The 25,526-nt window shown below is 38.4% G+C and overlaps 2 protein-coding genes across 7 annotated transcripts in view; one reads left to right on the top strand and one right to left on the bottom strand.

Moving 5' to 3' along the window:
- Trim24 (tripartite motif containing 24) overlaps positions 1-18,565 on the top strand; it is a 108,935-nt gene extending 90,370 nt beyond the window's left edge. For 2 of the 6 annotated variants that reach the window (XM_075953964.1, XM_075953965.1), the window contains 11 exons: positions 741-1,009; positions 3,727-3,900; positions 6,402-6,575; positions 7,924-8,059; positions 10,470-10,542; positions 11,901-12,069; positions 12,746-13,074; positions 13,707-13,839; positions 15,915-15,989; positions 16,340-16,489; positions 17,202-18,565. In XM_075953964.1, coding sequence (XP_075810079.1) covers positions 741-1,009; positions 3,727-3,900; positions 6,402-6,575; positions 7,924-8,059; positions 10,470-10,542; positions 11,901-12,069; positions 12,746-13,074; positions 13,707-13,839; positions 15,915-15,989; positions 16,340-16,489; positions 17,202-17,411 — 1,892 coding nt within the window. In that variant the 3' untranslated portion in view covers positions 17,412-18,565. The remainder of the gene's footprint in view (positions 1-740; positions 1,010-3,726; positions 3,901-6,401; positions 6,576-7,923; positions 8,060-10,469; positions 10,543-11,900; positions 12,070-12,745; positions 13,075-13,706; positions 13,840-15,914; positions 15,990-16,339; positions 16,490-17,201) is intronic. The other 4 variants (XM_075953967.1, XM_075953968.1, XM_075953966.1 and 1 more) reach the window with 3 other exon arrangements.
- A 3,706-nt stretch (positions 18,566-22,271) lies between these two features.
- Svopl (SVOP like) overlaps positions 22,272-25,526 on the bottom strand; it is a 59,585-nt gene continuing 56,330 nt past the window's right edge. The window contains exon 16 of the mRNA XM_075953970.1: positions 22,272-24,522. Coding sequence (XP_075810085.1) covers positions 24,511-24,522 — 12 coding nt within the window. The 3' untranslated portion in view covers positions 22,272-24,510. The remainder of the gene's footprint in view (positions 24,523-25,526) is intronic.

A 25,526-nucleotide genomic window follows, 5' to 3' on the forward strand; every position in this document is an offset into this window, starting at 1 on the left:
TTGCTGGAAATGATACAAAGAAAAGCTCAAAAGTTCCTTAGACATTGTTTCTCAACAACCAGTATTTCCTTTGGCATAATGGGTTCCTGGATTTGTTTTAGAATCGTCAAACATGGTTGTTCTCTCTCTCTCTCTCTCTCTCTCTCTCTCTCTCTCTCTCTCTCTCTCTCTCTCTCTCTCACACACACACACACACACACACACACATACACACACACCTGCCCCAAGACTAGATTATATGTGAGAAAGGAAAGAGAGCTGGAGGGGGAGTCAGTGCTTTCATCACGATGTACAATGGGAAAAGAAGAAATAGACTCAGACGGATGTCATCCATCTGCCAATGACATCATACAGAACAACAGAAGAATGATGCGGGCCAATCTGAGACATGTACATAGCCGTTTGCTTATCAGTATATAGCCAGTACCTGGACTCAAACACCTTAATCTGCCTTACTAAAAGAAACAGCTTTAGAAATAGAAAATGTGGGACTGGGAGATGTCTGATCTTAAATCTTACTATTTTTAAAGAATTAGTATTTTTTCATAAAAAAAATTATATGGTAAGTTCACGTAGAACATACATAAAAAACCTCATTGGGAGCCTGCCTCTATATTTTAATAGTGTAGAGGGGTCTGCATCCAAAATTCTTTGTCAGTTGAGGTCCAAATCAGTAACCATATAAAATGTGGTGTTTCACCCATTATAAAAACTTATCTTGTTTCTTTCTTTTTAATTAGGTTCTTTAGTAATCGAGGATAAAGAGAGCCAGCCACAAATACCTAAGCAGAATCCTGTCGTGGAACAGAGTTCACAGCCACCAGGTGGTTTACCTTCCAACCAGTTATCCAAGTTCCCAACACAGATCAGCCTAGCTCAGTTACGACTCCAGCATATGCAGCAACAGGTAATGGCTCAGAGGCAACAGGTGCAACGGAGGCCAGCACCTGTGGGTTTACCAAACCCTAGAATGCAAGGGCCCATCCAGCAACCTTCCATCTCTCATCAGGTAAATTTGGAAGCAGGCCTGTCCTACCTTAGTTAACTGTAGTGTGATTGTGTTCAGCAACTTACAGTTACCAACACCCCCACACACTGCCCTTCATTTAAATACTAAAAATTGACTGCATTAAAGGATCCTTGATCTAACCCCTAGTTTTTAGTTCAACTCTAAACTGATTTATTTGCTTGCTATTATCAGTCCCCATGCATTGTTTTCCAATCCTAGCAAGGAATACTTAGGCCTGTGATGGATGAGAAGCAGCTGTGTACCTCTGATTCCTGTATGGGTACATGAATCTCTTTGAAGGTAGTATTTAGAAACCCACACTGCATTCTAGAAACTAGGACAAGGTACGGTAGAGGAAGTCAGGCAGCCCGTTAGAATCCTTTCTTTTCAGCCTTTTACATTTTTCCCGAGCAAATCCATATACTATTCCAGTTCTTACTAGATGTGTAATCTGTCATTTTTCAATCCTTTTCTTTTTTTGGCATGTGTATGCATTGTATGATGAACAAGTGTTATCTGTGCATGTCCTCATGCACACACGTACAGGTAGCCATGCACATGTCATCTGTGGAGGCCTGAAGCTGACGTCAGTATCTTCCTTTATTTCTGTTTACTTCACTTACTGAGGCATAGTCTCTTGCTTTGCCCAGGGACCTCACTGAGTTAGCTAGTCCAGCTAGCCAGCTTGCCCTAGCTCTGCCTTCTGGGTGCTGAGATTACAAATCATCCTTCGTGCCTACCCCACTGTTTTATATGGGTTCTGATGATCTGAACCACACAGCAAGTGCTCAATTCTCTGAGTCATCTCTCAAAGTCTTCCGATCCCATTTTCATTCTGCGTACTTTTATTAAATAGTTTAGCCAATTTTGTTTAGGTTAGAGATGGGCATATCTAGATGAGTAAAAGCCTGGTGAGGAGTTCATCCAGCTCTTTCATAGAATTTACAACTTTCAGTTAATTTTATATTGTCCCTGTTTGGACAGGGGTTTGTAATGAGTTTGGTAAATGACACAAATGAACTGGAGTTTCATAAAAGTCAATCTCGTGGACAGAACTATGCTAAGAATTCTCGTTACATTTAAGAACAAAGCTCAGCTCAGAATGTCTTGACAACAAAAGCAGAAAGGAAACAGGGATAATACAGATGAATAACTGATTAAAAAAAAGCAATATTAGTTAATTAGGGGGAGAAGCTGTTTTATTAGTAGTTTACTAATACTAGGATATATAATGTGGTTCTTTATGGAAAAATATGGAAGTGGCATAGCCTTTTGAATAGCAATTTAATAAACATTAAAGTATCTTTCAAAGAATTCTTCAACCTAATTGAGAGTTACAGACATTCATGCTTTTGTTGTTATTTGCTTATCTGTGGTGCTGGGACCCAACCCAAGCCCCTAATGCTAAAAACAAGTGTTCTACCACTAGTTTTTAACCAGGAAAGGAGTTAATCTATCATCTTAATTAATTGCCTTTTTACTAAGAAATAGCCAAAGCAGCGGGGCTGTGGTGGCACATGCCTTTAATCCTAGCATTAGGGAGGCAGAGGCAGGCAGATCTCTGAGTTCGAGGCCAGCCTGGTCTACAGAGGAAGTTCCCAAACAGCCAGGGCTCTGCAGAGAGACACTGTCTCTGAACCTCCCCCTCCTCCGAGTTTTAATAGTCTTTTGGGCTTGTCAGAAATATTCATCTAAATGAACCCAACTGTAGCGTAGCAGTTCAGGAAATGGGTGGACTACTCCCCTATTGCTCACCTGTCAGCATCTTAGTGGTAGGCAGGGTTAGCATTTAATCACAGTGCTCTGGCACCAAATGTCATTTTTGGTTGAATTATTGTGTTGAGCAGTTACTGAGAGGATGAAGCTGTGGTGACAGAAAGCTATCTCTTCTCCCTGAGAAACCATTCATTAAAATTCAGAAAATCTCTACTATAATTCCTCACTGTTTTCTGCCTGTTTTTTCATAGTATAAAACCCTCATGTTACAAATTTTCAAGGAAAATCAAAAAGAGTTGTTTCTGGCTTGTTCTCTGTGTAGTTCACCACTAATACTGTTTCTGCTCCTCCCCTGTGGAATTTCAGTTGGTCCAGAAACTCTGTAAATCTGTTTTTCACGGGTTCTGTAATATAGTCTAAACTAAGGGAGAAAGGGGGAAGGGAAGCGGTTAATTTAGAGTAGGGGAGTAATTTAAAAAGTAGGAAAAACTAGCGGGGAGGGCAGAGCTGCACTTCATGGCTTTTGCCTTCACAACGTCAGAGTTTGAGGTGTTGCTCTGTGAACCTTATAGATGGTAAGGACTTGTTTCTCTGTGAGCATGGGGAGAAGTATTCCTCTCTAAGAGGTTCTGATCATATACATTGATGGTATCTTAAACAAAGAAGCAACGATTCCTGACTGTAAAGACAGTTAAGTGATGGAAAAGAGACTTGCATAAGTTTGTAAGACTGCTCGCAGGTGTCCTTCCTCACCCCACCCCCTCTGCCAGGAAAGCTCCCTTCCTTCCTCTTTGTCCTCTTCCTTCTGCTCACCCCATCCTTCCTTTTGCAGTCACTGTTTCCCCTCCCCACTTTAAAAATAGATTACTGCCATCCTCCCCATGGCTTCTTGTGGTCTTAGTGTGGCAGAGCTGCTAGCCTTTGGGATTTTACACAGGAAAGATCTGGGCCCCTCTTTAGGAGGCCCTTGTTACTGCAGTGCTTTCATTTCTTTCTTCTAGCATCCGCCACCACGTTTAATAAACTTTCAGAACCACAGCCCTAAACCCAATGGACCAGTTCTTCCTCCTTATCCTCAACAGCTGAGATACCCACCAAACCAGAATATACCACGACAGGCAATAAAACCCAACCCCTTGCAGATGGCTTTTTTGGCTCAACAGGCCATAAAACAGGTGTGTATTACCTTTCTGTGCAGTTGCTTCTGTGCTGGTGTTTCTTTGTGTTTCGGATCATAAGAACTTACAAATGAACTATAAGAGATGAAGGTCGCTTGCTTGCCTTTTTAAATGAATAGAAATTACAGAGTGTACTTAGAAACATCTGTGGAGTCAGAGGTACAAAAACACATCTCAGTGCTTTATAGTCAAGAAGTCCTTGCATACTCTGTTAAATCATTGACTGATTTAATATCCTCAGGTTTTAATACTATTTAAAAATTCATACCTCTTCTATTTCATCATTATAAGTAAGTAAAGGTTTAAATTGTTGCTTGGTATCAAATTTTATTTATTTTCCTAGTTTATGACCTTGCCAAGTACATTATTTTTAGATCTCACTCCAGCTATAAAAAATAGGAGTACCACCAGGCAATGGTGGCGCACGCCTTTAATCCCAGCACTTGTGAGGCAGAGGCAGGCGGATCTCTGTGAGTCTGAGCCAGCCTGGTCTACAGGAGCTAGTTCCAGGACAGACTCCAAAGTTACAGAGAAACCCTGTCTTGAAAAACCACTGAATAAATAAATAAGTAAATAAATAGATGGGTACCTTGCTGAGTTATTCTAAAGTATATAAAAATACCTGGCGCATTTCAAGCATTCTTCCTTGAAGAATCCTCTTCTTCCCCCTTTATTAGATTGTAATGGGTAAACTATTGCCTACTGCCAGTGACCAGTACAAGGGACTGAGGTTGAACTCATGAGTCACAGAACCAGGGACTCCATGCTATTCAGCACAAGAGTGCTTCTGCTGTCATTCTAGGAAACTTTTATTTGAGTGGTCCAGCATACAGACTACAAAGCAGGGACAGAGAAGTTTACAGGGTCAGGTATTTCTTATCACTATCATCAGCTGTGCTCATGACACAGACGGTCTCAATTCCAATTTGGGGCTGTTTGCTAAGCTGTATTTGTAAGGTGATAGAAAACATCTTGGCATTCCTACCAGGGGGACAAAGTTCTTTGGGAACAGAGTACACATAGCAGGATGGTATTGGGAAGGCGATTGTATTCATGCTTCAGCAGATACTCTTTTTTTCTTAAATATTTTTGGACATAAATGAGTAAATGAGCAAATAAACCAGGACAAATACTTTAAGAAATATGATTATGTATTTTTAAACTTTGTAGAATCAGATTTACAAATGTTACGTACTTTTTTAAAAAGTTTATTTTTGTGTGTGACTGTCAAAGATGTAGAGGTAGGATAATGCTCTTGGCACAATTGCTGTTTGAGGTCAGAAGACTCACTATACGAGTCTATTCTATGCTTACACTGTGGATTTAAGGGAGCAGGTTGTCAGGTGAAGACAGACTGTAGGAGTCTGTTCTGTCCTTCCACTGTGGATTTCGGTGATCAAGTTGTCTGCCTTGGCAGTAAGTACCTCTGTGAACTGAACCACTGACTTCAGAAATTAGTTTTATGCATAAATTTACCAAATTGTAACATGGTCGTGTAATAGATACTTTGTGGCTAGTAAGAAGCTAACATGTTGTTACAGAATTTTTGTGAGATAGTATCTCATTTTTGTGTGTGTTTTATCTTATATATAGGGGAAAAAGTGGAAAGGTATCCAACAACTGTGATTCATTATTCTTTGAGGGGGAGGAAGAACAGGTGTATAGGGATGAGATAAAATTGTTGAATGTATAGGTGCTAAAGATGACATTCACGCTCAATTTTATATATTTCTATATGTAGTTTTCATAGTTATGTATGTAAGATTTTTTAAAACATGATGTTTCAGAACATTATAGTGCCATCCATATATCATTGATTATGTGTTTGGGAAGTTTTTCTGTTGAATAACCTTGGGATAGCATTCAATCTGCTCCCAGCCCCATATTTTATTCTGAAAATTTTCATGTTTTTCAAATATACCAAATATTGAAATATAGGGAACATCTTGTTCCCCTTAGTACATACTAACTGAATGCCTTTTGAATCTAACCATCATCTGTACCTTATTTTGTGTAGGTTTTATAGCAACCAAACAGCATGATTCAAATTTGTACCTATCAGTAGCCTAGCATTATCTTTGTGTTTATCTTAACTTCTAATATGAATGAGAAGACTTTTCCTCAGAAAGGCTTAACTACCTGTTTATATGTTAAAAAACCTAACAGCCCTATTTGTGGATCAGTTTTTTTTTTAAGGCATTTCATGTAGTGACAAAAGAAAATATATGTTTTAATTCTCCAGCTTTACTTTGAAGGTGTTCTTTTATGTTTATTTCTTGTCCGTTTCATTTTCTATATGGTATATACTAAATATTCTCTGCCAGAAAAAAAGGTTGCTTATGTTTTGATCTGATTGACACATGTGTGTGCACATACCTAATGTGTTTCTTCTCTCACTTGTTCTTCCATTCCAGTAACATTTGAGCTGAAATAAACTGTCTTCTCTCTTCCATACCTGAGTTACACTAATCTTTTTTCTTCTCTTCTTGGTACTCCAGTGGCAGATTAGCAGTGGACAAGCTCCTCCCACGACTGCCAACAGCTCCTCCTCTACTCCTTCCAGTCCCACGATCACAAGTGCAGCAGGGTACGATGGAAAAGCTTATAGTTCACCCATGATTGATCTGAGCGCACCAGTGGGAGGGACTTATAATCTTCCATCTCTTCCAGATGTAAGTTTATGGAAAATCTGTACTAATAGCTTCCTTTGAAAACTGTCCGTGAATCTGGATGCAGTGTAAGGTGTGGGTTTATTGATTTACCAACTATTTTTGAAAGCTTACTTTTATTCTTTAGAAATCAAATGTGAGTAAAATTAGAAATTATGAACACTTGGGCATACAGAAGGATGTTTTTCTGGGCTCTGAAATTAAAGATGTTTGTAGATGTTGCATCATAGAATCAGGGCTGGGAAGGGAGGGAAGTAGGAGTGTGGACAGTAAGAGCCAAGTGAGTTCCAGAAGTGTAAGACATGGAAGAGCAGGGATTCCCTTAACGTTGGAACAGCAGACGTGTCTGCTTGAGCACATCACCATACGGTTAGTGCTCGGTCCTTGCATGTTTAAATTAAGAAATGGGTTAATCCTTAGGGTCTTTAACTTTGACAAGTGACTTTTTAAGAATCATAAGATTAAGATAATAAGATTTTTAAGACTCTAAAGGCAGAAAATGTAGTATTCTGTTGCCGGTTCTCCACATCTTCGTCATTTATTTTCCATTTTATTTTTTAAAATTTTGTTTGTGTGTACAGGTATTTTGCCTATATGTATGTCTATGCACAGGAGTTCTTGATGCCTTTGGAGGCCGGAGATGGAATCAGATCCCTGAGACTGAAATTACAGATGGTTGTGGGCTGCAGTGTGGGTGCTGGCAATAGAACCCCGGTTTTCTGGAAAAGCAACCAATGTTTTTTTGTTTTCCCCTGCAAGATTAAGTAATCTCAATGTCATGATGTATCCACAACCAAACTTGAAACATTAACATTTTTGAAGTATTTTACACAGTTTAGAAGGATTTATCTGTAAGATTATGAAAGAACTTTTCAAATTTTTTTGATTTTTTTTAAATCCAAGTTGAGATCAATTATTATTTTTTAGTAATTGGATTATTAATCTCATGAGAGTCATTTCAGTTTTTACAATGCATATATTCTAAATGGGGAGAATATACTTTTTTCATGCATACATCAGACAGGCAAACTTAGTCTAAATTTTCTATTTTATCTTGGTTTTCGGATTATTCCACACTATAAGTTATTTTCATTACATTAAGAAACCCAGTCCTTTATGCACCATCTGGAAATTAGTAACTAAAGTAGTGCCTAAGAATATTAAAATACAAAGGACCTTGTCTGCTTCCTATCCCCCACCTCCCACCACCATAGAAGAGTCCACAGAAAATGAAAATATTCTTCCATATTATTTCATTATGCACATTATACCTTGGAAGTTTTCTTGTAATTTGAAAGTGGTTTTGATTTGCAAAGTTAATTTGCCCTGAAATAATTTATTCTCTTGGAAGATTGATTGTTCAAGTACTATCATGTTGGACAATATTGCAAGGAAAGATACAAGTGTAGATCATGCCCAGCCAAGACCTCCGTCAAACAGAACGGTGCAGTCACCAAATTCATCAGTGCCATCTCCAGGCCTTGCAGGTAAAACCACCTTTTGGATTTGTAAATATTTTCTTGTTTTTACTCATTTTTACTTATAATAATTAAAAATTTCTCTCTGCCCCCTTTTTAAAAATATCATTCTGGAAATGATAATGGTAACTATATCTTGAGGTTTCCTTTCTATATATGTTTATTTTATGTGTGTGTATATCTCCACCTGTATGCCATGGTGCATATATGGAAGTCAGGACAGACTGGTGTTTTTCTCCTTCCACCAAGTTGTCAGGCCTGGTGACAGTGCTTTGACCAGCTGAGCCCATCTCACTATCCTGAGTTTTTATGCCATGTAAAACTAGTATTCACGAAGAAGGAAACAAAGATTAAACTTTTATACTTTTTCGTTTCAGCAAAATTTACTGGCATTATAGCAACCAATGAGCAAATTTTTTATCACACCCTCATTAATAAATTTAGTTGTCTGTGAAGTAGTCTTTTCTAGAATATAATTTGTCTAGAGTCAAATTTTATTAAAATACACAGGAGAAAAGTCTTTGGCTTGTTTGTTCACTGTTGTTTAGTTGTGTTTAATAATGGCTTAATATAAGGAGGTTGAGAGATAGCTCGGTGGTTAAGAGCACTTCCTGCTCCTGCAGCAGACAAGGGTTCCCAGCATCCACATGGTAGCTTACAACCGCCTTACACTGTAACTTTAGTGCTGGCCTCCCAAGCATTGCACACATGTAGTATACTTATGTACTTGCAGGCAGAACACTCAGTTCACATTTAACTAAGTGTTTTAGACAATATTATTTCATAAGCCAGGTGGTGGTGGCCCACACCTTTAATCCTAGCTCTAGGGAGACAGAGGCAGGCAGATCTCCCTGAGTTCGAGGCCAGCCTGGTCTACAGAGCAAGTTCCAGGGCAGTCAAGATTACACAAAGAAACCCTATATCTAAAAACCAAGTAATAATAATAATAGTGGTAGTAATAATAATATTTTATATGCCTACTTGCTTCCTGCACGAAACACTCTACATATTATTCCTGGAGACTTGACATAGCAGGTATCTGTTGTGTGACTTCCTGAGAAGACATTAACAGATACATGCAGATAATGTGCTGGTGACAAGCCAAAGAAAGAATTGCATGCAAGTCTAGCCCGGTGAACCAGTGAGCTCCCCATACCTTGCCCAGCAAAGCCGGGTCCCAGTTTGCAAGGCCCTCACCATATTGTCTCCTCTGTCCCAGTACTTGCCTACATAATAAGTAACTTTCTGTATCTTAACTTCTTGAGCTTCCTGAATTTTAGTAGCTTCATTAGCCTCATATTTTTTCCTCATCTTCCTGAATCTTAGGAAATTCCTTTTTCCCTGGAGGAGAGATTGTTTCAGGTCTGAGGAAGTTAGTCATACAACAGCATCTATCTACAGGAAATATTGAAAAGAAGTGAACTTAATTATTTCTGCAATGTTATTTAAAAAAAGGGTGTTTACAAAATTTAAGTGGAGATTCTTATTTTAACATGAATATACAATAGAATAAAGGACAAGTGCATATGAATAAATTAGGATGTTCTTGGTGTTGCTGAAAGACACATAATTAAGTAATCCCTACACGGTAAAGACAGCCAACAAAACAGACTGTCTAAACAATTTGGTTTCTTACTACTGAATTAGCCAAAATTTGAATAGTGGTGATACCATTGATGAAAAAGTCATCAGGTGTTTTCATGTGTATTGATAGTAGTATAACTTGGCAAAACATTTCTGAGTCATTCTGGCAATAATCTTAAGACTAACATTTATCTACTGTATACTGTGCCAGATTACCACATAACCTATACTGCCTCCAGAGTATAGATTTTACTTAATATTATTACACTTAGTTATTTGTGTGTGTTACACATGTGTGTAAGTACCATAGCATGCACGTGAAGGTCAGAGCAGTTCCACCATGTGTGGGTCCTGGGGCTCTAGCTTAGGTCATCAGGCTTGTCAGCAAGCAGATTTACCTCCTGAGCATAGACACTTTTTTTTATGACAGCAGTTCAGAACCTCTTCTTTTCTTTTCCTTTTTTTAGCTGCTTCATGTCTGAATCTAACTTTCACTTCTCCCATTACTTGTTCTCATTTGGTTCCAGAGATTGAGCTCGGGTTGTCAGGCTTGCTGACAAGTACCCTAAACCTCTTCGCCATCTGCTTGACCACCTTATATATCCACCCCTTTCTCTTATGTAGTTCTCACTGCACTGGAGTCCTCTAGCTACTCTACTGCAGAGAGGACTTAGTACTTCAGGCTGGAGTAAGTAGATAGCCAGTGACGCATAGACCTCCTCCCTGCATAGAGTCGGTAGTACCATGACCATGAACTGTAGTGTATTATAATTATAATTCAACCTGAATGCATAATTGTTAATTCAGCTATGTGTGTCTATTTCCTTCTCCTCAGGACCTGTTACTATGACTAGCGTCCATCCCCCAATACGTTCACCTAGTGCCTCCAGCGTTGGGAGCCGAGGAAGGTAAATAGATTTAACCGTATATACTGGCATAGTCTCTCCTCAGTATCCACGAGAATTGGTTCCAGGACCCATCTGAATATACCAAAACCTGCAGTTGTCCAAGTGTTTTATATAAGGTAGTACAGTATTTGAAGGTAACCTGCATATACTTTTGTGTATGCTTTAAATCATCTCCAGGTTATTGATTGTGCCTGATTCAATGGGACTGTTTTGTAAAACTTGTTTTATTGTATTGTCTAGAGAATAATGACACCACCCCCTCCAAATAGTCTGCACATTCCCTCCCACAAGGTATTTTTCATCCATATATGTGAGTGAAGGGCATGGACATGAAGAGCCAACTGTGCATAAATTTCTTGCAGTTGTTAGTTTTGATACTTGGTGCATCTTTTACTGTTAATTTTTAACTAATATTTTAGTACAATAGAGTGATTAAAGTTGTACAACTTTTAGGAAGTATTTGTCTCAGTGCTAAAAAATAAGATAGAATTTGACATCATGTTACCAAGGACAAAAATAGTTATAGTACTATATAGACAGTTAGGGAAAAAGAAGCAATGCTTTCCTTATGGGGTTTGTTGTTACGGATGATGATGTTTTGTTTTAAGACAGGCTCTCACATGGTCAGGAACTCTCTTAATGTAGATGGAGCTGGCCTCTTAACTTGTGGTAATGCTCCTGCCTCTGTCTCTTGAGTAAAGAAACAATCTCTCTTTCAGTGTTGTATGACTGTTAAAATGATCAAACATTGGTTCTACTTTAAAAGAAATTCTATACAATTAAGCTTTTTCTTTAAGTTGTTATTTAGTTCTGCCTTCATTGTGTTTGAAAGTTACTGCTTGTGGTAAACCCCATTTCTTGCTAACATTTGAAAGCAGCGTTCTCTAGGAGGAAGTTTGCCCATAAGAACAGAATGACTAATGGCGCAGGGTTTCTGTCCAACTACTGCCTTTAAGGAGCAACCACCAACAAATGATATTCCAGTGTCTTAACACAAACTGGGCATGAAAACCTAGGGTTCTTGTTGTCCCTAGAGTGCTTGTGACCAGACAGGAAACTGGGAAAGACTGAAAGATGTTTGACCCCAGATCTAGTTGAGCAGTCAGTTCCAGAGCCTTAGAATACTCAAGTTGGTCTTACTTATTTTTCATATACATGGTGAATCAGTTTGAAAGGTTAGTCTGTAGGGCCTGGCATCAAGGAAATTTATGTTGATTCCACAATCGTATTTTAATAACATTCACTGCTGATATAAAATATGCTTATTATTGTGAAGTTACATTATTCCAGAATGTTCTTCAGCTTTCTATTTTTTAAGTTGTCTAATTTTGTCTCTCCTTCTCCTTTCTCCCTCACAGCTCTGGCTCTTCCAGCAAACCAGCAGGAGCTGATTCCACACACAAAGTCCCAGTAGTCATGTTGGAACCAATCCGAATAAAACAAGAAAACAGCGGACCACCTGAAAATTATGATTTTCCTGTTGTTATAGTAAAACAAGAATCAGATGAAGAATCTAGAACTCAAAATGTAATTACATCAGTGCTTTTAGTAATGTTGCCATTTAAGAGGCAAGAAAAGGGTAGTCCTGATACAACACCCACAAAGTAGACTGTAATATGCGAACAGAAGTTCCACAGAATTTAGATTCATCTTAGCATAATAATATTTGTGTCTGTCTTAGTTAAGGTTTCTCTTGCTGTGATGAAACACCACAACTGAAAGCAACCTGAGGGGATAGGGGCGAGGATTTATTTAGTTTACTCTTCCACTTCACAGTTCATCAAAGATGTCAAGACAGGAACTCAAAGCGGATCTGATTCTGAGGAAGGAGCTGATGCAGAGGCCATGGAGGGATACTACTTACTGGCTTGTCGAGCCTGCTTTCTAATAGAACCCAGGACCAGGAGCCCAGGGATGGCATTGATCATAGTGGACCCTCCCCATTAATCTCATTAGGATAATGAGCTTTGCCCACAGCTGGAGCTTGTTTGCTTGACTGGGCTCACCTCCTCTCAGATGACTCCAGCACAGAGTCTGAAGTTAACTTGAATTAGTAGCTACAGTAAACAACCTTTACAATTCATGTGATTGACTTCCACACTGCCCACTTAGTCTGTAATTATCATAGGCATCGGGAGATTAAAAGGTCACTTTCAAAGTATGCATACATACATACATAATGTTGTTCTCTCTTTTGTTGCAGACTAACTATCCAAGAAGCATACTTACTTCTCTCCTCTTAAACAATAATCAGAGCTCTGCTTCTGAGGAAGCTGTGTTAAGATCTGATGCTCCTGATAGCACAGGAGATCAACCCGGACTTAATCAGGAAAGTTCCTCAAATGGAAAGCCTGAGTGGCTGGATGCCTCCCAGAAGTCCCCTGTGCATGTCGGAGAGACAAGGAAGGAAGATGACCCCAATGAAGACTGGTGTGCAGTTTGTCAAAATGGAGGGGAACTCCTTTGCTGTGAAAAGTGTCCTAAAGTATTCCATCTTACTTGTCACGTGCCCACATTGACAAATTTCCCGAGGTAAAGCAGTACTTCTCTAAAGTATAAAGAATGGGGTTAGGAGTGTGGCATAGTGCTGGAGCGTCTTGACTAGAGCACAGGGCTTGGTGCTGTTCCCCACTGCTGCAAGGAAATATAAAAAGTAACAACATTTTAGAGGAAAGTGGATGTAGCCAGAAACAATGACATAAAAATGGAAGGGGGGAGGGTAAGGGAAGAAGAGTTTTTTTAAGTGTAACTATTATAACAAATTTTTGACAATTGTTAATAACATAAAACTTTTATAAAGATTAAATTTTATTTGGCACAATCCTTAACACTGATCTACAGTTTCCTCTTCCCTGGTTCCTAGTCTCATCTGCTATGGTAAACAATAATAGATCCTAGCTGGCCTTGGTGGGCACACACTTGTAACCCACCAAGTATAGAGGAGAGAGAGGAGGAAGGCTCAGAAGTGTGATGCTTAGTCAGACCTTTACATCAAATTTCTGCTACTTCTACTCCGCACTGCTTTGTACCTAATAGTAAGTGATAATAGGTAGAGAATAAAACCCATGCCACAGAAACATGTCATAGATGGCCTGCATATGGTGGAAAGGGTGGTGGAGAGCAGCCTGACAGACTCAGAACTCATAGGTCCTTTATCCCAACAGTGGAGAGTGGATTTGTACTTTCTGCCGAGATTTATCTAAGCCAGAAGTTGAATATGATTGTGATGTTCCCAGTCACAACTCAGAAAAAAGGAAAACTGAAGGCCTTACTAAATTAACAGCAATAGATAAAAGGGTAAGTTTTTGAGCATTTCCACACTAGACTATTAGGATGGCTTTTGTTACATGTGTTGATTTTTATACTGAGTTCTTTGTCCTTTAAGTCTTCTACACACAAAAGAATAGAAATTTTACATAACCGCCGGGTGGTGGTGACGCACGCCTTTAATCCCAGCACTCGGGAGGCAGAGGCAGGTGGATCTCTGTGAGTTCGAGGCCAGCCTGGTCTACAAGAGCTAGTTCCAGGACAGGAACCAAAGCTACAGAGAAACCCTGTCTCAAAAATCCCCCCCCCCCCAAAAAAAAGAAAGAAAGAAAGAAAGAAATTTTACATAACCAATAGCGTGTGTGTGTGTGTGTGTGTGTGTGTACACTCATGTGGATTTTTTACCCATGCCTTTACATGTGGAGGCTAGCTAGAGTTTGACCTAACATATCTTCCTTTTTTGCTTTCCACGTTATTTTTGAGACAGGGCCTCATGGAGCTAGACTGGCTAGCCAGCAAGCACCTGAAAGTCCCTTGTTCCCCTCCTCCCTCACACTAGAGTTACAGCTGGATGCCACCATGCCTGGCTTTTTTACTTGGGTGCTAGTGATCCAAATCCAGGCCCTTGTGCTTGCATAGAAAAGCACTTGACCCACTGAGCCATAACTTCTTAATTAAACAAAAGAAAACTATTAGGTAGAAGTTTAAAATACTTGTTAGCTCAGGCTAACCTAGAACTCTCTTTGTAGCTTATGCTGACCTTAAATTCACAGCATTCCAACCAAGTACATCTGATTACAGGTTACCATGTCTAACTTCGTTTTTTTATTTTTGGGTTTTTTGCTTGTTTGGTTGTTTTTTTTCTCTTGTCGTTAATGTATGTTTTTTTTAATTTGAGACAGGGTGTCATTGTTAGTCCATGAGGCAATCCACCTGCCTCAGCTTCTTATCCCTGGGTTTATGGGAATGAGCTACCATGCCTAGCTTTAGTCTAAGCTTTTGAATTTTGCCTCCCTTTCTGTCTGATTTCTTTCTTTTTCTTCTCTCTCTCTCTCTCTCTCTCTCTCTCTCTCTCTCTCTCTCTCTCTCTCTCTCTCTCTCTCTCTGTTTTTCGAAACAGGGTTTCTCTGTAGCTTTTGGTGCCTGTCCTGGTACTAGCTCTTTTTTTTTTTCTTAATCACTAATTGATTTTGTTTGTCAGGATCTTTTGAGAATTGACAGCAAGATTGATTTTTTTGATTTAATGTTCCTAGAAATAATTTCATACTTTGACCACATGATATTTAACTTTTAAGTATAATTTTTTTTAGTACTAAAGAATTTATCAAAATATATTTTAAAAAGAATTAGCCATGTGGTGGTAATGTACACCTTCTATCCCAGCACTTAGAAGGTAGAAGCAGGTGGATCTCTGTGAGTTCCAGGACAGCCATGGCTACGCAGAGAAACCCTGTCTGAACATTTGCCCCCGCACCCCCAAAAAGAAAGAAACAACATGAAAATTGACATGTAAGAGGGGGAACCTACACTCACTGCCCATACTGCAGGTGTTCACTGGGAGGGCCTAGGAGGAGAGAGTAACAAAGCTCACAAGAAGACATCCCTGTTTGCAAGAAGGATCTTTAAGACAGGGCTTATAGGGAGAAGGCTCTGCCACTACCTGACTTCCTCCAGTGACTGCTGGTGCACAATACGCAGGCTAGAGTTGTGAGGGGATTCATCTTGAGGAACTTGAAACATGTATTTTATAGTTTTTGGTTTATTCCCATAATTATAGGAACTCTCATATCCATATTTCCCAAGCAAAACACAAAGATTGAGTGTTTCTTTCTTTTGTTTTTTGGTTTTTCTAGACGAGGTTTTTCTGTGTAGCTCTGGCTGCCCTGGAACTCTCTCTTTAGACCAGGCTGGCCTCGAACTCACAGAGATCTGCCTGCCTCTGCCTCCCAGATGTTGGGATTAAAGGTGTGCACCACCACTACATGGCTAGATTCAGTGTTCTTTTTTTTTTATGTATTCCTCAGGCTTTAATTTTTATTCTGAGGCCTGTGAGTTCTTTTAAAAACTAAGCTGTGGCTTTACTACTTTATTATCTCTTTTATTAGAAATGTGAACGCCTGCTTCTCTTTCTTTACTGCCATGAAATGAGCCTGGCTTTCCAAGACCCTGTTCCTCTAACTGTAAGTATTAATGTCATTTGTACATATTTACATGGTAGGATGATTATTTTAAATTTGATTTATGAGAACCTAATCTTTACTCATCCCAATAATTTCTTGTGGGTTGTCCTGTATGATACCCAACACTATATACAGTGAATATACCAATATAAAGTGTTAAGTATTTTTAGAGAAAGTGCCACAAAACCTGTGTAGAAAACACAGTAGGTACTTGCAAATATTGATGAATAGGTATGTTTCTTGATTTTGTTTTCACCAGTAAAAAAAATAATGTGAAGAAAAATAGCATGTATTTTAGGACTAGATACAATTTACTTATTTATATTATAATAATTCATTTGTTTTATAAGGTGCCTGATTATTATAAAATAATTAAAAACCCAATGGACTTGTCAACCATCAAGAAAAGACTTCAGGAAGATTATTGCATGTATACAAAGCCCGAAGATTTTGTAGCTGATTTTAGATTGATCTTTCAGAACTGTGCTGAATTCAATGAGGTGAGATTGGGAGAGGCAACAGCAATGTGAAGAGTAATCTTAACCCAGACAGCTTGCCAACAGTGAGGTTCTCACAGTGTCTGTGCTGGTGTAAGTTTGCTGTGTTTTAGGTTTGCCCAGAGTATGAAAGAGGTTACTAGGAAGACTTACCCACATTTAATTTTCAGTTTTATCATGTAGTAAGTACAAATGCAAGATACCTGACACCAAGACAGTTTAGAAAATATGTATTTACCATTTCTTTTATTTTGCAAACTCTGTGTACTTTTAGACTTTGATTTCTGTGTTTATCTTGAAATAGTAAGAATCACCAAAAGTTCTCATTTAACAATCTTCTCATGTCACTTTGAATGATGTCTTTCTTGTTGGTCGTTCTGTTTGTTCCTTTGTACCACACTTTTTCATTCTTGAGGTTCCTGCCCATGATGACCTTATCTTCTTGGCTAATGTGATCCATCCCTATCATAATGACCTACTTTTTAAATGATTCAATAAAAAAAACCTTGCTTATTATTAGCTGGCCTTCTCTAGACTTTTGTGGCCCCAGACTGTTACTTGTTTTATATTAGTGATACATCTAAATACTTTTCTCACCATCCATTATTTCATAGCTGTGTGCCAAAAGGGAACAGAATTGACTAAAAAGGAATATTTTATTGAGTAAACTGTCAACCTTTTGGGTTTTAATTCCTATCTTTATTTTATCCTACAGCCTGATTCAGAAGTAGCCAATGCTGGTATAAAACTTGAAAGCTATTTTGAAGAACTTTTAAAGAATCTGTATCCAGAAAAAAGGTTTCCGAAACTAGAATTCAGGAATGAAGCAGAAGACAGTAAGTTCAGTGATGACTCTGATGATGATTTTGTACAGCCCCGGAAGAAGCGCCTCAAGAGCACAGAGGACCGCCAGCTGCTAAAGTGAGCAGCTCCAGGGCCATATACTTTCTAAGAAAATTTCCTTTACAAGAATAAAAACTAAAACCTTGTCAACATCGTGACAAAGAAGGTTTATGAGCTCTGATCTGTCTTTGCTGTTTACTAGACATTGATTTCTATAAAAACCCATTACTTTGACCTCTTGTCATTGATAATTTAAAAAAAAAAAGAGGGAGGAAGGAAATGTGTGGAAGAATAAAAGGAAGAAGAAACAGCAAAGAAAGAAAAGACATTCTTCCCACTTCTTGAAAACAACATTCGGGAATAAAAGCTACAATAGAAAATAGATTTTGAAGTAAGTTGAGATTTTAGTGTGATTTGAGTGTGTGTGATCATCCATTTTAGAGTTAATGCCACTACCAATTAATTATGGCCAACACTAAGGTATGCTGTGCTTAAAAGCAACCCTCCCCAAAGACAAGTGGGAAGAAGAGTCCTTTCCCCGGTGCTTGCTGGGAAGGTGTAGACAGATGCTATTAAGACACCTAGTGGTGTCCATGTAAGATGGCAAATGCATTAAAGAAAATCAGGAAAAATGTTTGCTTATTGTTTTTGTTTTTATCTTGTTAGTTGGAGATGTTGGGCACAGCAGGTCTTCAAGGCCATTCTTTCATGTATTTTCCAGATCTACCTTTTTGTTCAGCTTCCTTTAAGGAAGGAAGTGTGCATGTTAGGTGTTGCTGTTTGAATCTTGTTTTCCCCCACTGTGTAAGTATGCAAGTGTGCTTGTAAAGCAGGCCTCTTTGTTGTCAGTGTGCTTTTACTCTGGTTTGTTTGTTTTATCAAGACAGGGTCTCACTATGTAGCCCTAACTGTCCTAGAACTAAAACTCACTGTGTAGACCAAGCTGGCCTTGAACTCAGAGATCCACCTGCCTCTACCTCCTGAGCGCTGGGATTAAAGGTGTGCACCACTATGCCTGACTTGCAGTGTGGCTTTTAGTAGTACCATCAAATATAAAATACAATAGGATACACCAACATTTGAAAGATTTCTTCAACTTCTGCCCTGGTGGCCACCCACTTGAAAAGGCTTTCATTTGTCTTTATCATTTTAAGTGGAAAGTATGTTGTCGGGTTTGGAAAAGATCAGTTGTAGGGGGTGGTATGAGTGGAAAAATAAATTACTTTTTCTGAAGCATCTTTTTGCTGGCTTTCTGATCACTTCTTTTTGTTTTTAAACAGAATTTCATATTTTATCATTGACCTGCCTTAATTTAAATTTAATTTTATTTCTGGGAGGAGAAAAACGATTTATTCCTTTTTGCTTGTTTGGTGGTTTTTGGGGGGTGAGGGTGCTCAGATGAACAGGGCATCAAATGAGATTGAGATAGAATAAAATTGTTAGATTATTGTACTAGCCCAATATTTGACAAAAATACAAGAACATTTTTAGTTTGTCATAAAACTAATAACCTTTAGTATTAAAACCTCATTTTAATCGTTTGACTAGAGAAATTTTTTTTCGAGTTGATGGAATAAAACACAGCTGACATGAGGATTTATTTGGTTTCATTGCCTCCCATGAATTAAAATTTAGGTAGATGTGGTAGATGTATTGGCATTACAATGCCAACACTTGGAAGGTGGAGGTAAGGGAACCAGAAAGAAGTTCATGGTCATCCTACCTAGCCAAGTTGAGGCCTGCCTATGCTATAGTAAACCCTGTTTGAGTGGGGGAATGATGATGGCTTACGTTACTTACTAAGACTGCTGGCTGGAAAATGGTGTATTTATACATTACTAGCAATAGTTTACCATTCTCTAAGTAAACAATCTATAATCCAGTTAAGTATTGTAACAATCTTAATCCGCTTTCTAAATAATGTGTTATATGGTGATGTTTGTTGTGTTGATTTGAATGTGCAGCTGACATTTGTTCTGCAAACATAGTCTGAACAAACCTTGACAATATATAGACCCTTGGAGAAGTGAGGTTCAGTTCAGTCTGGCCTTGAACTCTGGTCCTTCTACCTCTTCTGCCCTGGTGCAGGGATTAAAGTAGTGTGCTACCATGCCCTCAGCTTGGGGATTTTTTTGTTTTGTTTTGTTATTGGGGGTAAATGGATAATATGCATTCCTTTAACTTGTATGGTTGAGGCCAGCATTTTGAGTGCAGCAGCTGTGGAACCTGTTTTTTTAATATTTTAAAATTTATTTATCTTTATTTTACGTGTATGCACGTTTGCCTCCATATATGTATGTGCACCATGTGTGTGCCTGGTGCCCACTCACCTAGAAGATATTGTGTACCTAGAACTAGAGTTACAGAGGATTGTCAGCCACCATACGGGTGCTGGGAACCAAACCTGGGTCCTCTGCTCTTAACCACTGAGCCATCTCTCCAGCCCCAGCTGTGGAACTCTGGGCAGTACATTTCTTTTTGCTCTCTTAGAATACTGTTCTCTGATGGATTGTCTTCCATAATTGCCATTTGTGTTAAAGCAGTACTTATGTAAATTATTTTGAGAATTACCATTAAGGGGGAGGCAGGGCTTCAATAAGGTAAACATAATTTTTATCTATTTCAGCCAGAATGTCTACTAATACATCCCAAATAGTCACTATGCCATAGTAACTTTTCACAATAATGTTACATTTCACCATTACCAGGTTTTGCTGAGTCAAAGACAGTTGAGAACCATGTTTCATGTAACGATACATAATATATTATTAAAAGTAAATGTCTTGAGTTTTTTTTCTACAAGTAACATTGCTGTATGATCTCTAAGTCTCCTGACCATTCCCTCTGTCAGAGGTTTATAGATACGCAGACGGCGCTGGGGATAGGATTCACTTAACTCCAACTTTAAAGCTTTTCCACGTGCCAACCACCTGATGTTTGTGGTAGTAGGGAGACTCCGTGATTGCATGGGTAAGGCAGAAGCATGAATGGACTGGGCAATAGTAAAGGGAAATAACACCTTTAAATCAGCACTTGGCAGTGTGATCCCCTTTGTGCTTTTGAATTCACAGGCCCACTTCTTTTCTGGATAAAAGAGTGGGAAGAAGAAAATAACTTCCACCACGTAGTTTTGCTTTTCCAAGCTAAAGAATGGGCTTTGTGCTTTGCGGCCACACAGATGGAGAGGTGCAGAAGAGTAATTTGAGAATGCTGTCAGAAGGGCACCTCCAGTCACAATGGTGAATACACTGTTTGTAGTTGACTGTTGTACCAGTATGTCTATTTTTATTTTTATTCTGTTTAGCATGTAAAAGAGGCTCCTTTGCTGAGGCCTGAGCAAACTAATGTGAACCAAAAGATTTAGGTTTCAAATGAAAATGTCATAAAAAGAAAGCTGTATTCATCTTCTGTTATCCAAAATCCATAGGAATGAGGGAAATAGAGAGTGATCTGGTTGGTCCTTAAAATTATGGGCATGACTTAAATTCAACTGCTGTATTTTTTATCAAATAACATGCCATATTTTTAAGTATTTTATAGTTCCATGTCAACTAATAATTGATAACTTTACATCTGTTTTGCCTTGGGTAGGAATTCTGTCATAATTCCCGTGCAGGTAGGTGCTATATGTCCCTGCGACAGTCAGGTCACAGGCTTGTCCATGGAGGTTTGCAAGTTGTGAAGAATATCTGAGGGAGGCAACAGTAATTCTAGAGTTTGATTTTTGTTTCTTCAAGGATTGATGTTTTAAATTTAATAAAAATCAACTGGTGGATTTTCTACTGTGAATATTTTATTACAGCAGAGACTTTTTAATTGGAAGACTTGATGAAAACATGCATTTTATTGCCTTTTACTTGGTTTTGGCCCTTTAATCCTACCATCATGTTGTCTTACAGCTGTAGTGTTGTTACCTGTAGGAATGTGCTGTGATCTATAGATAACAAGAAAACTTTAATTCTAAAATGTATTTTCTAGACCTTAAAAAGATAAGCCAAGAAAAAAATAACAAATGGGAAAGAAAAATACACTAGTATTTCCTCCTTGGAAGTGGATTTTATCAGTAGTGATACTGATTACCTGATCCAGTTCTTTTTAATGGTATACTGATGATGGTGTTAAAGCCACTCAAACATACAGAAAGTCCAGTTCATGTTACAGAAGGAAATTTTGTCATGAAAATCCACTGGGAGAAGAAGGCGGCACTGGCTGTGGAATTGTGTCTTAAAACTTGGCTTATATTAATTTTATCTTAAAATTTTGGAAAGTATGATACTCAGAAATGATCGCATTTTATAAGTCGCTACTGAGCTTTTTAAATATTTATTTTTATGTGTATTGTGTTTTGCCTGTATCCATCTCTGTGCCATCAGCATGAGGTACGGACATTGTAAACCACCATGTGTCTGCTGGGAATTGAACCTGGGTCCTCTAGAAAAGCAGTGCGCGCTCTTAACCACTGAGCCACCTCTCTGTTCCCACTACTGGGCTTTTAATAGATCTTTCTTTGGAGATAATCTGATTTAAACTAAAATAAATAGATCTAAATGAATCCTAGAATTTCCTTCTTTGGTACTTTATAATATTTAATAAAGTTCTGACTTTGCACATTCTCTAATGTGACTTGAAAGAAGGGTGGTTTTATCATCTCCCACCATTTAGCAGAAAGTATGGGAACAAATTCTTTGCCTGTGTTCTTATGTGTTAATCCCAAGACAAGTGAGCCAGAAAATGTAGTCTGGTATCAATAGTAACAGTTATCTAATCCAGTCTCTTTAACGGTATACTAATCATGTGTATATGAAATTCCAAAATAAAATTTAGCATCATATTACAGGAATTAATTACTTATTATAAATAATACTCTAAAGAATTTTAGATCAAATTCTAAATGCAAAACTATTAGATTCTGACATACTATTTTACTACACTTTTTATTATTCTTTAGTACATCAACCAATAATGGCTCAGTCTTTAGGGATCTTTGAAACAAGCCCAATAAGTTCTTAGAAGAAAATGACTTGGAATTTGTTTGTACTAATGACTAATGAGGTAAGTGCCCTAAACAACCTTGTCCACAGTTTGTGTTGTAGAAAGGTACGTTATCAAGCTAGTTATCAAGACTCTGTTAAAATTATGCTAATAGCTTGCTAGAGGCTTGATTTGCTGTTGAGCAAAGCCTGTGTGCTAGACAATGCTGGGCAGCTCTGTTAAGTTCCTTTAGCCTGAGTATTTCACACTGAGAATTCTGAAATCCTAAGAGCGTGCTTTGTCCTTGGTTGGATTTTACTATTGCTAGCCTTTGAAAAATGAGTGTCTTCAAACTTCAGCTTTGGGATTTTCAGTTATGACTTATAGTGCTTGCTTGCCTTGCCCCTGCAAGTGTAGCCAACATAGTTTTCCATCAAATATATTTGTCCTGAAATAATAACTAGGTTTTAAGGTGATTGTCTGCTTGTTAGCCAGATTAATCACATGAGCTTTCATATAGCTTGAAGTTAGAAATGTTGTATGCTTATAAGAAAGCTTATGTGTATAACTTGAAAAGCCTGTGATACAGTTGGTCTTTCAAATGCATGTGGTTTTTGGTTTGCGTTGGTTTGCTTTTTTTTTTTAAAGAAAAAATGGTTTATTTTAACTTACAGCTGAAAAGAGAGAGTGTCCATAATTATGGGCATGATAGGGCAGCAGGTTCAGGAAGCTGTCTGATCACATTTTTGAGATGGAGTCTTTCTACACAGCGTGTAGCCCTGGCTGTCCTGGGACTCTAGATTAGGCTGACCTTGAACACAGAGATCTGCCTGCCTCTGCCTGCCAAGTGCTGGAATTAAAGACGTGCGTAGCTTATTTGTGGATTCAACCAGTTAGATCACTATTTAGGGCAGTGGATGTGTTTTCTGCGCAGTGTTGGTGCCCTTTAATCCCAGCACTCGGGAGACAGGAGCAGATGGATTTCTGTGAGTTCGAGGCCAGCGTATTCTGCAGAGCAAGTTACAGGACAGCCAAAGCTACACAGAGAAACCATGTCTCAAGAAACCAAAATAAAAAGTGTTCATCCTAAATATACACAGACAACTCTGTCATTATTTCATGCATTTCATTGCTGTAATTGATACAGTTTGGAGATGACAGAAATATAAGGGAGGAGTGTACGTATACTGTACCATCCTATGTAAGATGGGTATTTGGTCTCCACCAGGAGTCTTGGAACCAATCCTCTAAGTTCATAAGAAACTGGTTAATTTTAAGCCATCCGTAGACTGGTTTAAATAGGGGTTGTTTGCTTCCTAAGCAGAGGTTATGCCTCATGTATGCAGTGTGCTAATACAGCATTTCCTTGTGGCTGTAGCTGCAGTCTTTTTCCACTGCTAATAGCAGGGGGACTCCTGAGCCACCCTGGTAGTCTGAAACTGTGGTGGACCTCCATAATAAGACTGAACAGCAGTAAAAGATAAATGAGGAGGCTTTGTATGTTTTCTTTCCAAAGCACGTCTTTTCCAGTAGAACGCTCACAAACAGTAAGTAGTTACATGTTATAGGAAATCATCAAGAGAATCAATGATTCCCTCCTAAGATTAAAAAAGGACAATAGTGTATGGGAAAATTAACTTTATTCCCAGCTTGTTGGTAGTTACATATAGAGTAAAGTAGTAGTTCTTTTTTAAGCTACCAAGGCCATAATTTAAAATCAGTGATACCAGCCTTGTTTCTTGCCTTTACAGAATCTCTGTCCTTCAGCCACAGACCACATGGAGCAATACCAAGTGTTTTGTCTAAGGTTAGCAGTTCTTGATGCTAAGTAAGAAAAGGGTATATTCTTCACCCACCACCTTCTCCTATTCCCATTCAATCTCAGGGTTTATTGGTTTGTTTGGGGTGAGGGAATAAGTGGTTTGGAGGGAGGTTTTGTTATTGAGTTTTTTATTTGGTTTTAGACACCCAGGCTGACCTCATTTGCCTTATAGCTGAACTGTGGCAAAATATAAGCTATAAGAATTTGCATATATATTGTTTCCTAAGAAATAGATTCCCTGCTGCATTTTTGTGTGTGCCTTAGTTGTCTTAAAATACACTTGTTTTCTTAATTATCATATGCAAAAATAAAACCATTTTTAAAACATTCAATAACAGTGAAGATCAAATATTCATTTTTCGTCTGATGACCATAGTATTGCAGGTCCTTATTTAATTTGCTATGGGAGAAAAAAGAAAAGAAATTAGTTGGTAAGTCTTTGTTCTTAATACAATTTACAAGGAATTAAGATCCATTAGTTACCCTTATTTATGAAATGACAATTGCTAGCTTTAAAATTTAAAGTTGGTGCAAAACAAGCATGGTCTAAAGAAATTCACACTAGAAATACATTCTGTTTTTATTTTTTGTTTGTTTTATTGAGGTAGGGTCTATGTTCTTGAACTCATGTCACCTGCCTCTGCTTATTGAGTGCTAGGATTAAAGGAATGAGCCACCATGTCTTTTTTTTTTTTTATTATGTATACAGTGTTCTTCCTCCATGTATGCCCACACGCCAGAAGAGGGCACCAGATCTCATTACAGATGGTTGTGAACCACCATGTGGTTGCTGGGAATTGAACTCAGGACCTCTGGAAGAGCAGCCAGTGCTCTTAACCTCTGAGCTATCTCTCCAGCCCCGCCACCATGTCTGATGCACAAACATTCTTTAATGATTGGATTTTTTTTTAAGTTTATTGACTCAACACTACCTTTAAGCTAGTAAGCCAGTTGGTTTATCATATGGCTGCTACACTGTTTTCTTGTTTTTAAAAAGATGTGCATATGATTACAGCAATGTGTGTGTGTGTTTGATTATCCTGAAGGCGTTCCACCTCTCTGTGGCCAGGATGTGTTCATATGTATGTATTGTGCATGTGATCACAGCAGTGAAGTGTGTGTGTGTGATTGGTAAGGTATGCCACCACTCGATGGCCAGGGCATGTTCATATGCATGTATCGCAGCGACATATTAGTATTCTACAATGCCCAATGCTAAGTTCTTTGGTCACGCCTCAGCAACAGGAAAAGGACAGGCTTTGTAGGTAGATATGAGTTGGAAATCCATAGGGCACATTAATCTGTTAGGTTTCTTCATTCTTATTTGTACAAATACTTTTAAAATTGTGGAGCTCATACCTAATAACCGTAGCATTTGGAAGGCTGGGACAGGAAGGTCCCAAC

This window comes from Microtus pennsylvanicus, chromosome 19 (genome assembly GCF_037038515.1).
Source record: "Microtus pennsylvanicus isolate mMicPen1 chromosome 19, mMicPen1.hap1, whole genome shotgun sequence".
NCBI lineage: Eukaryota > Metazoa > Chordata > Mammalia > Rodentia > Cricetidae > Microtus > Microtus pennsylvanicus.